Source organism: Alligator sinensis, unplaced genomic scaffold (genome assembly GCF_000455745.1).
Source record: "Alligator sinensis unplaced genomic scaffold, ASM45574v1 scaffold327_1, whole genome shotgun sequence".
Lineage (NCBI taxonomy): Eukaryota > Metazoa > Chordata > Crocodylia > Alligatoridae > Alligator > Alligator sinensis.
Window position 1 is genome coordinate 362,028 of NW_005842379.1, and position 15,343 is coordinate 377,370.

The following is a 15,343-nucleotide window of genomic DNA, read 5'->3' on the forward strand; positions in this document are numbered from 1 at the left end:
AGCCCTGCTGAAGCTGCTGTGTGCCCATGTCAGCTCCCTGTCCACCCACAGCGCCATCTCACATACAGGGGTTTGGGGAGCTGTTGCATGGAAGGTGGTGTGGGGGTTTCTGACTCAGCCCACTACATCTTCCTAAAACTCCCTATGTGGCCTGTGGGCCCAAATAATTGCCCACCCCTGGACTAAAGGATCACCTTTCCTGCCTCTGTTTAACATGAAGTTCACAAACAGCTTCAGTGCTACGTAGCATCCTGCTGCAGTTACTTAATATGAGGGGTCAGTTACAGGTATTGGTATCCACACACTGTATATGTATTTGCATTGCCTCCATGATGAAAGGGCACAGACCTAGACCTAGGCTTGGAGAGCAAGTGGGAAAACTGCCCTTCCTCTGTAGAGTTCTGGAGCCTTCATCACAGGACTTTCCCAGCCTCCAAGACAGATCTATAAATAATGTCTAACCAGAAGGATGCATGCGTTAAAACCATGGCATTTTAGAGACTGCAGTTGCATTTGGAAGCTTGTCTAAGTCTGCAAACCATGTAGTTTGTACAATAAAAGTGATCACCTACAAAAATCCTTGCCTCTTGCATATTTCCTAGATCACCATGCCCAAATCAATCCAACACTACCAATATAGTTGTCTCTGTCACTCAAATCAGTGATACAGGCAAACTGACTTACCTAGCCACCCAGAACTATTACCGAGTCAGATTATTTTTTTTCAGTGCAGTTTTTATGGTAATATTATTAGCGCCTAAGCCTTTGTGTCCTCTTTTTTTGGTTATTTGATTTTTTTTTTAAATTTATTTTTTTAAAGTAGGATTTTGGCAGGAGGGGAGCAGTTCCAAGTCTTTATAGATATCATTTTTCAGGGGGGAGGAGCTGTTTTTTCTAAAACTGACCATGAACATGTGGGGTCATTTCATACTTTTGGGGGTTTTTTGCTGGTTTATTTAATACAGTGGTTCTCAACTTTTTCAAGTTAAGGCTCTCCTTCCTCCCCCACCCCCTCCCCCCACCTTTGGAAAATGCCAGCTCTTAGTTTTCATTCTTTTTTTGCCCACAGAAAAATAATGGAGCAGGTTTTTTGCAAAGAACTCAGAAAGCCCACAGCTATGGATTTCTATTTTAAATTTTGGGGTTTATCTTGTGACTCATTATTGTAAATCTAACAGCGTTAATATTGCACAGTATCCCACAACACCCTTGAAAGGATCTCAGGGCACCCTCAGGAGGCTATGGCACCACAGCTGAGAATCACTGCCATAAAGCTTCCAGTTTTCCAAAAGTTTTTTCTTCAACAGGGCTGATCTGTTTGCCTTCAGCTCCTCCCTAGAACCCATCACAAAAAATACCCTATAAATTCTCACAAGACCTTAGAATAGTGGTTGTCAACCTTGTTGGACTCAAGGTTCCCTTCATGAGATTCAAGGCAACCCTCAATAGATTCAAGCTACCTCTCCATAACTTTTGTGAATTGAGGGGCACTGATTTCAAAACCTAATTTATTTATTACAGTGCTTACCCCCTTGCCAAGGGGCCTGGCAGTGGGGGTGTGAGATCATCCAGGCATAGAGAAGCCTGAGCCTGCGTTTATTGCAGGGGTGGGCAAAATGCGGCCAGGTGGCCGGATGCATTCTATCCCCATTGCCCGCGGGGCCCCTAATATTAATTTTCTAAATTTTTTAATCTGCCCTGGGCTGCCTGTCCTGCGGCCCTTGATGGCTTGCCGGAACTCGGTAAGCGGCCCTCTGCCAAAATAATTGCCTGCCCCGGTTTATCGGCTTATCTCCAGCATCCTAGTTGAGATTCACTGCCTTAGAAGTAGTTTGTAAGTATTATCTTCATATTAGGAAGCAGGGGTGGCAAACTGTGGTACACCTGCCACAAGTTGCACAGGCAACCTATGTGTGGTGCACAGCAGATTGGGGAGGGGACAGGCAGCACAGCAGCAGATAGGACATGGAGCAGAAAGCAAGGCAGAGGAAGGAGATTGGAGTGGCACTTGGAGAGGGAGTGAAGCTAATTTGTGGCCTGCCAAATAAGTTGGTCTCCACTCATTGGCAACACGTAGAGGATGCACACAGGTCCATGTGCACCCCTGAGCATGGCAGTGCACCCCCTGCGAAAAGGCGCTACCAACATTGCTGCTCGCCACCAACACTGCTGGTGGCATCTGCAGGCGGTCGCTGATCACTGCTGGCTGCTGCGGGTGGTCGCTGACCACTGGTCAGTACTCGCCCCGCCCCCTCCACCCCACCCCACCCCCGGACAGTGCTGCAGCTGTCTGCAGCAGCTCCCCACTTGCCTCTGCCATGCTCCCACTGCCACCTGCAGGAGTTTGCCGTTCCCTGCCAGCCTCCGGGGGCATGCATATTTCATGTCTCCACTGTTATGGAGAACGTGAGATGCGATGCAGAGAGGTGGAAATCATTTGGCCAAGAACACTTACTACAACAGATGCAACTCATGGGGAGCAGCTACATGAGATGTATACTGCACAGTAGACTAATTAGCTGTGCAATAAATGTCTCATTGTCTACATGTGTACAACTATTAGGCTGGAGTAAACTAATTTATTCCACAGCAGGATAATACTTGTAAATGCAAGTACTATTCTGCTGTGGAGTAAAAAACTCTGCAGCAGTGCATGTGTAGATGCTTCCCTTGCTGGCTGGGGCATGAGGGTGCTTCTGTGCTGGGACTGCTTGCCAGCTAGCCCCACACTGAAGCTCCGTCTGCCCCAGCCAGCTCCTCCACAGCATGCTCAGCTGGGGGACAGCAGCCCCAGGCTGACCCATTGGGCCTCCGGCCAGCCAGGGGTGCTCCAACCGAGTTCAATATGATGCACTCCTGGGCACAATAAACAGCAAATGGCATACCTGCAAGCAATAAATTCCAGTGCAATAAACCCCAGAATGTCTTGCTTTGCATTAATTGCACTTGTAGACTTGCCCAAAGAGGAGCCATCTATACTGGACTTTTCCTGTGAAAGGCCCCATTTTTGCCTACATGAGAACAAGGCTTGTTCAGTAATATCTTTCACTGAACCAATTATAAGTAGATTGTATTGGTCCAATAAAAAATATTACCAAGCAAACCTTGTTTCTTGCATATTCTGTGGATCACCAGGGCTCCCACAACACTACAGGCCCATATTTTCATACCCGGTGAAATGCCACCAATAGGAACTAATGATAGGGCCTTCAAATAGACCTGACCCAGCTATGTTTACCTTTGTGCCATCTATTCCTGCAAGGGGACATACCACCAAGCATCCAACAGAAAACTACTTTTCATCATTACAGATGTGTTTGATTTACACCAACGATGTAGTGTTAAAAAGCTTCATATACTATTATGATTCTTTTGAGCTATCCAGTTTCACTGTGATGCTTGTTTGAAGAGGTTTTGCCAGTGCCATATTTTAGATTAATAAAATAATTGACGTTTCAGTGTGCATCCACTTTAATTTTTTCAAAGTAAGAAAAAAATATAGTATCCATATTAACACTGAAGGTCAGGGGAAGTGAGGAATACAAAATGTATACAAAATTTACCAAAAGTCTCATGAATCAGAATATTATTATAGTTACAGAATCCTGTGCCCAGTAACAACATACAGTACCATGACAATTGTACAAAAACAGTATATTGGCCAACACTGATTGTAGCTACTTTAGACTGTCACCTATTCTACTTCTGTAAATCTACAGTCAGTATAGTTTCTTTGAGTTGAAATGATCACCACATTAAAAAATATTTAGCACTTGATTCTCCTTTTATACTTCTCCATGGGCTTTGGTGTAGTTACTTCTGGCTTACAACCAGTGGAACAGAACAGTCATCCTAGAAATGCTTTCTTTTATCTGTGGAATAGTTTTAAATAGAGGGTGCACATTTTTTAACACTATTATCACTCGTATGAAGTGCTATGCCACATTACAAGCCCACTGTAAACTGAAATTAAATACTTAATATAATAGAATATTTAAACACCATGACCCACATGCATAATTTTATCACACAAAAAGGAGCAAATGGAAGAGACATCTTAATATATAGCATACAGCTGGGGCTAATTTCTGACATCAGTTACTCTCATGTAACACCACTAACTTTTTCTGGGTTTACGCCAGTATAACTAAAGGCTCAATTTGGCCCTTTGTTTACAAAAAAGGGCTGAAAGCACCCCTCCCCCTCCAGCGTGTCACACCCATTTTGTTCTTTCAGGGTGTATGCTATTTGGAGAATGAAAGGCAGGTGAAAAACTGCTTTAGTCTTATGAAAAAAATGGTTCAGAGTGGTTTTAAGTCAGATCTTGAGGACTGACACGTGTAATGCTGCATGAATTCCACTGAAGCCAATTGTATCACAATTAGCAACAAGGAAAGCATGATTGGCATTTCATCTTTTATTTAACTGTTCAAATATGTTTTTTATTACTGGTCATAAAACAATGCAAGACAAACATATTTCTAGGGCTTTCTAGATTTCCTTTTGAAAAGGGGTCAAGTGCTCTCAAGATCCTGATTCAGAGAGGTACACAGGCAAGTGAATAATTTCAGGAGGCAGATAAGGTAACTCACACATGTCAGCATAGGTGCACATTAAAATACCTTCCTGATCTGGAATATCTGAGATCCTGAAGAGCTTGACCTGCCTAATAAACAGCTATTTGGTGGATCATAGACATTTCAGTCTGGCAGGCTATGCAGTGACAGTGTCTGGGGCCACGTGTCCAGGGGAAGTGACATTCAGACAGCCAGCCTGGAGGTCTGGGACCTCCTTTGCACTTATGGCCCTAGATGTAGCATTTCATATGTGGAAGCTTAGGAGGGGGACAGAAATTATTCCCTCTTGAAGAAACAAACCTGAATCCAATTTTGGCTACCCCTCGTTGATCAAAACCTAAAGTTGTAACGTGGGAATCAACTCTCCTGCATTAGCGAGTTTCCCAATACTGGAGTGGGTGTCTAAGGGAAAGATTACAGGAACTCCCAGATATTTGTCTTGAAGCTAGATTTTCCTCAAAGGAAGTGCTTTTGTAGCCACAATGGTGAGAAGCAAGGTTATTTTTGGTGATACCTTTGTTGAACCAACTGTGTAGTTGGGAAAAAGATGTTAAGCTTTCAGGCATAAAGTGCCCTTCAGGTGAAGTAACAATTGGTCCAATAAAAAGCATTTCCAAAGAAAAACTTTGTTTTTCTTTAAAGGACCACTGTCATGCTTAAAAAAAAATCCTCCCCTATGTTACTAAGGATGTTTAGATTATTAAAAACTTTATGGGTGTTTTTTTAATCTTTTATTTCTCAAAAAGGAGAATAAAACTACATCCTGCTTGGTCTCACTGTCTGGAAACAATATGCTTTTTCGTATTCTGCATATAATTTTGTGAAAGGAATGTGTTCCTTAGCAATTTCCCTAAAGAGATTTCAAACCAGGAAGCATCAATATATGACAACAGCACCGTGGGGAGGGTATGTGGTCTGTTTAGTAAAAACATTATATGTTGTTAATGTACTAGTGAAAGGAACAAAGAGCCAAATTCAACCCTGCTGTAAGCAGCTGCAATTCTGCTGACCTTCCCAGGGGGCTGAATTAGGGCAGTATTTTAGTGCATTAGGTGCTCTTTGTGCAACACTTGGCATTTCTCTGTATGCCTTGATGAATTGTATCCTCCAGTTTATGCTTTTCTGCCAGAATTCTAACAACTATCTCATCCCAACCTGATGGTGAAGGAGAGTTTACCCAAGTAATCTTGTGTGCATCCCTTTAATCCAAGCACCTTATTTCCTTAACTCTCACTGACCTTTTGTTGTTGTAAAATAAAACTCTACCAAGTCAACTGGAATGCAAAACAAGTATTTCTAGCAATCTGGTGGGTAATTACATCCAATGTCTTTGCGGTGGGAGGGATCCTTCTCTAGGAACACTTATTCCAGAGAACAGCCATAGGGAACCATCATTCATGAAAAAAGGTCCAGAGGTATATTTTTCTTGCTGCATAATCATCGTACACTGGCAATCATGACCTCAGTGCAGGGCATTTTCTGACTCGGGGATGGGATTTTATATCTTTGAATGTGTGCCTGAAGGTGGCAGTTCTATACACAGAAAAAAGTAAGGTGAAAATAATGAGTTGCTGTGATCCCTAGCTGTTCTCTGGGCCTTCAGCTTCTCACCGCCTTTTGCTGTTAACCCTTTCATTCCTGAATTGTTTGCATTCATAAAAACATGCCACCTTAGTGGCTCGTAGAGACCTCGACTCAACAATCAATTCTCAATCAGGAAATGACATGCTTAATTTTAGGAGTGCACTTAAAATCTATGACTTAATGCAGGGGTGGTCCACTTATAGCACATGTTCCAGAAGTGGCGCAGGCAGACTCTGCCTGTGGCATACTGCAGACCAGGGAGAGGACAGGCAGCACAGTGGCAGATAGGACAAGGAGCAGAAAAGAGAGCAGCAGGTTGGGTGGGGAGTACAGTGAAGGAAGCAGAAAGTAAAGTAGCAGATCAGAGAGGGAGCACAGGTCTGGAAGCACAAAGCAGAGCATCTGATTGGGCAGGGGAAGGCAGTCAGGGAGGATGTGGGGCTAATTTGTGGCACGCTTGTCAAAAGGTTGGCCCCGACTGACTCAGTGGGACTTGACAGGTAGGGACAGACATTAAAAAAGCCTGAGCCTGAATTGATTTAATCTTTGCAGGTTAGTCTAACCTGGCTAGGCTAAATCAGTTTGTAACCAAACAAGCATCCCAGATATGCAGGCACATGCCTGCAGTGGCCAGGCCAGAAGCTGGGGGGCTCTAAAGCAGCTCTCCCTTCCCTTCCAGTTGCTGAGCTGAGAGGGGTGTGGCCAGGCCCAGCAGGATGCTATGATTATTAGGAGGGGTTCCTCCACTCCTCAACAGCTCAGCTGGGGATGTTTATCACCCCTGACTCAGTGCTTATCACCCCATTAAGTAAACAGAGGGACATTACCAGCTATCTGTTGATTCTGCCTTTGTCCCATGTGCCGCAGCTCGGAGGTAGCCAGCATGTGGTCTGCTAGCTAATGCTGAGAGGTGTCTGTGAGGGAGGGGGAATGCCTGCTTAGCAGAGAATGGGAGGGCAGAAGCCAGGCAGATGCCTGCAGAGACTGCTGGAGCTGCAGCCAGGGAGCAGAAGGGAGGAGCCAGCCCTGCTGTGGAGCAGAGAGACCTGCCCAACCCAGAGAGCATGCCAGGATGTTGGTGGAGTCTGATTTAACTTAAACCAGCAAGGGGTCTGGGACAGACATTGCATAAACCGGTTTGAGGCAAATCAGTTAAGTCTGATACTGAATTCAAGCAGGTTTATCTCAAACTGCTTTCAGCCATTCTCGAACTGGGTTATGTGTACTGAACATTTGTTCTGTTACAAGTTTAAACCATTTTCTGATCACTTAAACTGGTTTATGTGTAATGTCTGTCCCTAACCAAGAAGTGCTTAAAGGCAAGCAACAGCTTAAATATTTTAGGATGGGCTTAAGCATGTATTTAAATACTTTGCTGGACAAGAATCAGAGACATGTACAAGCTAGCAGTTTGCAGACAGGAGTTCTTCTGATATAAATCCTGGCTATGGCCTTAGGTAAATCACAGACAGCCATATTTTCAGGAGTGTTCACTTGGTTTTTGGGTGCCCAAATTGGGATACCTTGTCCTTAATTTTTAGAGGTCCTGAGCACCTGTAGCTTCTAGAGGGCACTCAAAACATGAGTCACCCAACTTTAGAAAATACTTCTGAAACAAACATGGCCCTTTACTACTCTGCCTTAATGGTATCTGATTATGCTACAAGTCTACCTGCCTCTTGGGATAAAGGGGCTGTATGTGTTAATTATGTACTGTTTATATAGTTTCTAGAACATGGAAAGTGCTATAAAAATGTTAGCTGTCATTCTTGGAATTAATAATTGTTTATAGTATATACATGCTCCGGGAATGGGGCGGAGAGGGGAGGAAGCGCTTTAATTAGAGCGGCTCTGAGACCCACTCTAATTAAAGCACCCAGAGTGTCAGGTGTATCAGCATCCCTGCCCTAAAAAATGGCTGCAGGGGTGCTTTAACTAAAGCTCATTGAACGAGCTTTAGTTAAAGTGCCCCCACTGCTATTTTACAGCATGGGGACACTGATACATGTGACGCTGGAATCTGTTGAAGTATGGTAATTACCATGCTTCAGCAGACTCAATTAATCGAGTAATTACAGCACATTGGAGCATCCTCCCTGCATGTGTATAGGCTCCCAAAGTTACAAGTGTGTTTTAATGTTCTTGTATTTAAATGTTTAAATAGTAAATATTATTTCAACATTATAAAAATAGTGTTTAAGTGGTTAAACATTAAATTAGGTTTAAATTGTTAAACATTAAATTATGTTTAGATGGTTACATATTAAAATGTATTGTCATTTTTACAATTTCCAAATACCAAGAACTACTAGCACTGAGGTAGCTATTTTGCTTAAACAACACAAGAAGATAAACTTTCTGGTAAAATCTTAATTCAAGATTATTCCTGAATGTCAATATTAAGTGGCAAGCCATTATTTATATTCTGTCTAATCCCTGTTAAAACTCAATGGCTGCACAAGGCCTTGTAGTACAAGAAATCCACAGGGATATTCTCAATGGGAAAAACTAAAAATACCTGCATGCTAATTATGTAAAATTATTATTATTATCATCTTCCCATTATATATACCGTACGTGATGTGAAAAATATAGCTGAACTTTGTGATGAAACTGTTGTCCAGGGGAATAAAGTGATCTGGAACCCAACTTCCTATTTTACCTTCTTATGATTAAACAGTCAATAATCTGAGCTACCAGCTAAAGTGAATTTAATTTGGATGCTGCAAATCTGAAAAATAGGGTCAGATTCTGTGCCTTAGTTAAATGCAGGCTCCTGTCATTTGAAATTCTTCACAATAACACTGTGTATAAGTAGCCATTTTCACAGGCTCAAATCACAGCAGTCATCCCCTGTGCTAAGGTATAAACGACTTTCTCAGGGGCCAGAAAGTAAGCTCCATAATGCCTTATAGAACACGGATTGTTTTCTTGCTTTCCTAGGAAATATCAGGCATGGGCCAATGATGATACTGGATTAGAAGGGCCAATTATTTGGTCCTTTCAGGTAAATCCTGTGTTTCTATGTATCGCATAGCAATTTTTTTAAAAAATGGCAAAAAGATATCTATTGCCCACTGAACAGTAAGTAAATACTACTCTAAAGCTCACGTGTATGTGTATACTTCGAAGAATCCAGGTATTTTCAAATGTTCTTGACTAAAACACTGCCATTAACCACTCTGAATACTTTGTCTCAAAATAATTGTAACAGTACTGGGTCCTAGCTAGTGGTTTCTTCTGTTTTAGTGCTCTTATCAAATATTCCCTTCATCAATGCTTTGCAGCTGAAGTCTTTGGCTAATGTGAGCCCTGCCGCCACGCCGCGTACCCACATTGCTGCCTGGTACTGTCTTCACAGGGAACAAAGATCCTGGTAAAGCATCTTCCCCGAACAGGCTGATTTTCACATCAGCTTCAATAGCTTTGGCTAAGCTAGATGCATAGCTCTCCAGTGATTTATGGACCTCAGCTTTTACATGAAGAACAGGATTCTTTGCAGCCTCTAAAGGAAAAACAAAGATATTGACACCACGGTATGTGATGGAAGTCATTCAGTGCCACAACCATGCCAGTGTCCACGGGCAAGTACTGCCTTTTAGTACTATAGAGATCATAGCTTCTACAAATGACCACAGCTACTACTAATACAGTAGAACTCAGATCACTAGTATCCAGGTGGTTCACAAATGGCTTAGCTCTTGGTAGGTTGCTGAATTAAATACGAGTCAAGTAGTTGTTTACTTGCTGCAGCTATTACTTCAAAAGGGCTGTTTCTCTACTCAACTGAGGCTCATCAGCAGGTTGTGTAGGGGTACCCTTCAAAATAGGAGCCTCATCAAACTGGAGGACCTCAGCAGTCCTGTGTACCTGTTTGTTGTTTATTACCCTGAGCTGGTTAGCAAACCCTCATCTTCACAAGAGGAGAGAGAGGGTTAGTCATGTTAGTCCGCAGTCAGGCAGAAGGCAAAGCTAGTGGCACTTTGGAGACTAACTTGTTTAGAGAGGCATAAACTTTTTGTAGGTGACAACCTACTTCAGCAGGTAAGGAACCAAAGCCTGTGTAGTATCTAGGTTCTACTGTAGTATTTTATGCTGCCACAGCACCTTTTATCCAAGGACCTCAAAGTGCTCCATGAACAGTACATTTCACACACCCCTGTGTCAGGCAGTGAAATCCCCATCTGAGAACTAAGGCTTTATGAAGCAAAGCACGCTTACATTAATATCAGTGGGACTACCTGCATGCTTAAAGTTAAGCAGATGTTCACTGCTACACAGAATCAGGATCACAGAAGAGTTTATTGAATTGATTTTGTACCCATTAAAGTGAGTGGCAAAACATATGCTTATAATATTGGCTGCAGAATTAGGCCCTATAAAAATCACACGTCCACAGCAAGGAATAAATAGCAGAGCCAGAAAAAGAACTATTAAGTACTGACAAGCAGTCCCCTTGTTTTAACCACTGGTTTGCCACCTAAGGGCCATGTCAGGAGGTATAGCCTTCAGGAGCTGAAACATTAGCTGCTGGTGAGCAGCAGTTTATAGGCTGCCTGACTGGCAGGCTGGAGGTCAGCTGCAATGGATGATGAGCAGGGATCCTGGCCTCCTCTGATAAAAAAAAAAAAAATCCAAAATTTTCTGATTAAAAAAAACAACTCTCCAAGATTAAAATGAAATGCCACTACACACACACGCGCACACAGGAAAATGTGGATTTTGGAAGGGTTTTTTTTTTAATCAGAAAATTTGCTGCGGGGGGTGGTTAATCAGAGAAAACCAGGATCCCTGATGATGAGTAAAGGAGGATGGAGCCACAAAGAGAGTTAAAACCTCTAGGAGCAGAGTGCAAAGGGTAGAGGGAGGAATTTTGTGGTGCTGAGTGAGAAGCATGGAGCCTGGGTTGTCCTTTCAGGGCACTGGCGATGCATTGGGAGTGGGCATTTGCTTGGGATGGTTTGGGCAGTGATGATCCTGCCTCAGGCAGGGGGTTGGACTGGGTAGCCTCCAGAGGTCTCTTCCAGCCCTGCTTCTCTATGATTCTGTAATGATTTTATGAAGGGAGAATGCTGTAGAGATGGTCTCCTATTAGACTTCATTATTTTTATGTATTACAGCATGCATGTAGAGAAGATTCTCAGATACTAATGGTAATAATAATACTAGTCAAATGTAATTCAAAAAGTGGTATTCGTGAAGTATTACCCTTGCTTTCTTCAGATTTAATACATTTGGTAATTTACAATCAGCCTCTTATTAGCCTAAATTAGGCTAACTGACAATCTACACAAATTAAACTTTAGCTGTCAAAGAAGTTCTGTGCTCTGTGAAGAGGCAACTGGGTTTCAAAATGTGTGCTTTCACACAACTCGTTCCCAGAAATATGCTTTGCACCCCTGCAGCTAAACTGCTGTGTCATGAGCACCTTTGCAGCCACATAAGAATTAAGTACAGCTCTCAAGAGCTCCATATTGTCCCTTAGGCATAGTGGTAGCTAGACCAACCTAAACATTTGTTAGGAATTGCAAGCAATGTTTACTGGGATGGGAGTAGCACTTCCCTGCTGCTCACAGACCAACCAGTAGTGTCTGAACAGCAATGGGCGGAGAGATGCAGTCTGGATGGGGAAACAAATCTATTTGGGTTGCTGATATAACCACTGTGAAGCCACAGATGCAGCTCTGGGAAAAATGAGTGAATCTGCAATAAAGGATGGAGTAACCACAGGCCATCCAAAAAGGATCTGGAGGCATTGGAGGAAATAGTGGAGCATATGAGCACTCACTGCAAAGCAGATGGCAGCAGTACTTTCTGTGGACTGTGGTTTAGGAGAGGATTAGCATACCTTCGGAGGTGCACAGGACCAACCAAGTGCACAGCTTCAGTGGTTCTCATCACAGCCAAAACCTCCTACGCTTACCTTTGATTTGTTCCACTTCATCTTCAAATGTCACAGAACTCCTTCGTCGAGGAGGATAAATGCAGTGCGGGTGATGAACTCCATCTGAGCTGTAGTCTTCAAGCAGCATCACATCTGTACCTGCAAGGTCAGAGTTTTTTAAACAAAACTTACTTGCTTCCAAGGAAATGTTTGGAAATCATAACTCCCAAGAAGACCTACCTAAAATTAAAGAATGACAAAAACTTTTTTGTAGGCTTTAACCCTCACTTTAAAAGAGGCCTTAGCTCTGCAATTTCAACATCACTCTGTATTCAATGGCAGAGACCATTTAGATTGAATTAAATAGAAACAAATAAGAATACCTGGGGAATTTAGAAGCCCATTTGCAGCTGGGTATTCAAATCCTTAGGAGATTTCTTAGAGTGCACCTATCCTGCTTCTGTGGCAGTCCCAAAAGCACTGCTGAGAAGGCTGGTCCTACCCATCTGCTCTTGCATCATCCACTCCAAACCTGGAAATGAGGCTGTGAGGCTTCCCTAAGAGCATCTCCCACCCTAAGGGCATCTCTGTATCTGGTGTACTAGTGATAGTAGGAAAGGTCCTCAGGGTGGCTTAATTTCTGGGTTTTGTATATACAGAGCTGGAATGGGCAGGCGGGGCTTGCTTCTCAGTGATATTCTCAGGGGACCTACAAAGCAATATTGATAACCCAGGGTGCCATGAAGAGAAGGGTTTTCCTATCATCCTTATCACCTACTGCCATCAAAGCACCTGCCATAGCTTCCAAACTAGAATAAGGTTCCATTCAGGGAAAATCCCACTTTGCCAGCCTTCTGCTCTCAGTGTGTGAGTCACAGGCTGGAAGAGAACAATGCAGTTCATCAGCTAGTAGAGTGTCTTCTGCTGTCTGTATTGCTCCAAAGGATTGTAAATGGGGATTTTAGATGCTCCCCCTCCCCCCTCAGCTGGGAGTGAAAACTACTGCCAGAAAAATCCTGGCAGAGTCCCATGTGCATTTCCTGGTTATTTGAGCTAGACAGAAAGCTTCTGCCCTGTACAACAGACTCTAGAACAGAATGGCCAGATGAAACCTCTTACAAACACTTTGCTTGCTCAGCTCCTTGTAGGGACAAGGAAGGTCACTGAAGAGTACTAGAAAGAGAATAGAGTAATAGGACATGCTTTTAAGGGAAAGAAATTAGTCTGCTGGACTAAGCACAGCATAGACACAGCAAGCTCCACATAAAAGGAGAGGAGCAGCTAGGGCCGTTCTGCTGTGAGTACCATAGAGAGATGCTAAATGTTATTGTTCTCCTACCCAAAGACATTGCTATATAAATGCAGGCTACCCCACAGAATTCTGCAAAAGTGCAGGCAAACTTCTGTATCAGAAAGGAAAACAAGAGCGTTACCTGACTCCTGGGAGCAGCTGAAACCAGTGTCACCCGTGCTGCTGCTGTTTCCTAATGGCCGTCCACCAACCATGAGGGCTGTGAGATGGGGAGAGAGTCCCAGGTCTACAAAACAGTGTTAGCACTAATAAGTTGTGCAGATTGACTATAGCCATTGCATCATCAAACAACATCCATATTCTAGCACCAATTCCACCTGCTAGCTTTCCCATTTGTCCTTCTCCCAATGGCCATGTCATAAGACAGGCCCTGTTGCCACTCCTTCAGAAACCCAAGTCATCAGATACCAAATCAGTTTGTATTATTTCTACAGGGCAAGTACTTGCCTGCTCTCAGCACTTTGCAAATGTAAGCATTTTATTGGGAGACTGGGCTGAGCCAACAAACTCAAACGTTTAGCACTGCAAAAAATTGCCAGGTATTCTTCAGCCACAGAAGCTTCATGGAGCTATACAAGATCCTCATGAAAATGAGGTGCTCAGTTGTATGGCTCGGTAGCACTGAGCTAGCCGGCAACCTGGCCTTTTACAACCTGTTCTGGGAAGGAGGATATTCTGGGTTCTTATCTAGGTATTTTCTTTGGATCCAGTTCTGGGGCTTTCTTTTTTTCTATCAGCCTTTGGCTGGTAAATGGAGGATAAATTTGAAGCTGTCTCTTCCCCCCAAATAATACTTCCTATCCCTCCAGGGTCTTACTCTCAGAATTTCCTGGCTGAAGCAAATGCCATGCCCTCCCCTCAGTGTTCTGGGTTCTCCTTTCCTGTTTGGGGTCTCTTTTCCTCCAGTGTTGACCTGGGCACACAGCTCTCCCACCAAGGACTATGGGAGAGGCCCAATTCCTAGCAGTTTTAAAGGGTTCAGAATAATAGCTATGACTTCATTATTCTACAAGATAACTAATCTCTGAGGAACAGTAGAGGCAATGGAACTGTATGTCTGCAAACTAAGGAAATAAACTATTGGAACAGTTTGATTTAATTTACAAGATTCCCTTCATGACCACAAAGTTTAGAAACTATTAGAAAAAAAATAGCCCCTGGAAGATGTGAATTTTTCAGCTCTTGTACCTATTTTAATATACTACAGAACAGTTGATCTTCAGGAAGGGAAATATTATTGCAGCTCAGAGGGAGGTATAAGCTCTTCTGGCCAGAGAATTTGCAAGTTGGATATTTAATACTGAGAAGTTCTTCTTAGGCTTGATCCAAAGCCGGCTGAAATTAATGGAAAGATTCCCACTGATGTCAATGGATTTAGGGACAGACACATTAAGAAGAGGAAGAATGTTCTTGCTATTTCTAAACAGGCTGCAAGTTTTGAGCAGTTACTTACCATCTACAAACCCATTTTCCTTCCCTGTTACACCAGTACAAACATGACTGCTTGTCAGCAAAGATGCAGCTTGGCCTCTCAGGCCTTTCAGCATATAAAATATCTCTAAAACTAAAAAGAGTTAGAAATAGGGACTAGTCTTGGGAAGCTAATGGGCTTTCTCTAAGACCTGAATATAAAAGGACTTTGTGGAAGAATGAATTATTTCATTATTTAGCACCCACAAGACAACACTTGCACCCCATATAGCTTGACAATCCAAAAGGCAGACAGAAAGATGGTGGGATAGGCCTGGATATCTCCAGAGGGTAGTAAAAAATGTAGTTGCTTTTAAACATAAACTCACTGCATGTGGGTCTTGTGGGAGGATTTTAAAGGGACAGTTATTATATTTAAACTCTCACTTCTGTCTGCAGACGTTGTACCTTGGTGTTTTTACAAGGATCCCCTGAAATTACAATAACCGAAAGAAATTAAAGATTTTTTTTCATTTTGTTTACTATAAACATTCATTTCTAGTAACCTTCACTCTT

The 15,343-nt window shown here is 42.8% G+C and overlaps 1 protein-coding gene across 2 annotated transcripts in view; it reads right to left on the bottom strand.

Annotated features, from left to right (window-relative positions):
* Positions 1–8,280: 8,280 nt before the first annotated feature.
* Positions 8,281–15,343, bottom strand: part of GPR161 (G protein-coupled receptor 161) — a 13,699-nt gene continuing 6,636 nt past the window's right edge. For both annotated transcript variants that reach the window (XM_025210897.1, XM_006029442.2), the window contains 3 exons: positions 13,479–13,583; positions 12,085–12,204; positions 8,281–9,666 (listed from right to left, as the gene is read on the bottom strand). In XM_025210897.1, coding sequence (XP_025066682.1) covers positions 9,419–9,666; positions 12,085–12,204; positions 13,479–13,583 — 473 coding nt within the window. In that variant the 3' untranslated portion in view covers positions 8,281–9,418. The remainder of the gene's footprint in view (positions 9,667–12,084; positions 12,205–13,478; positions 13,584–15,343) is intronic.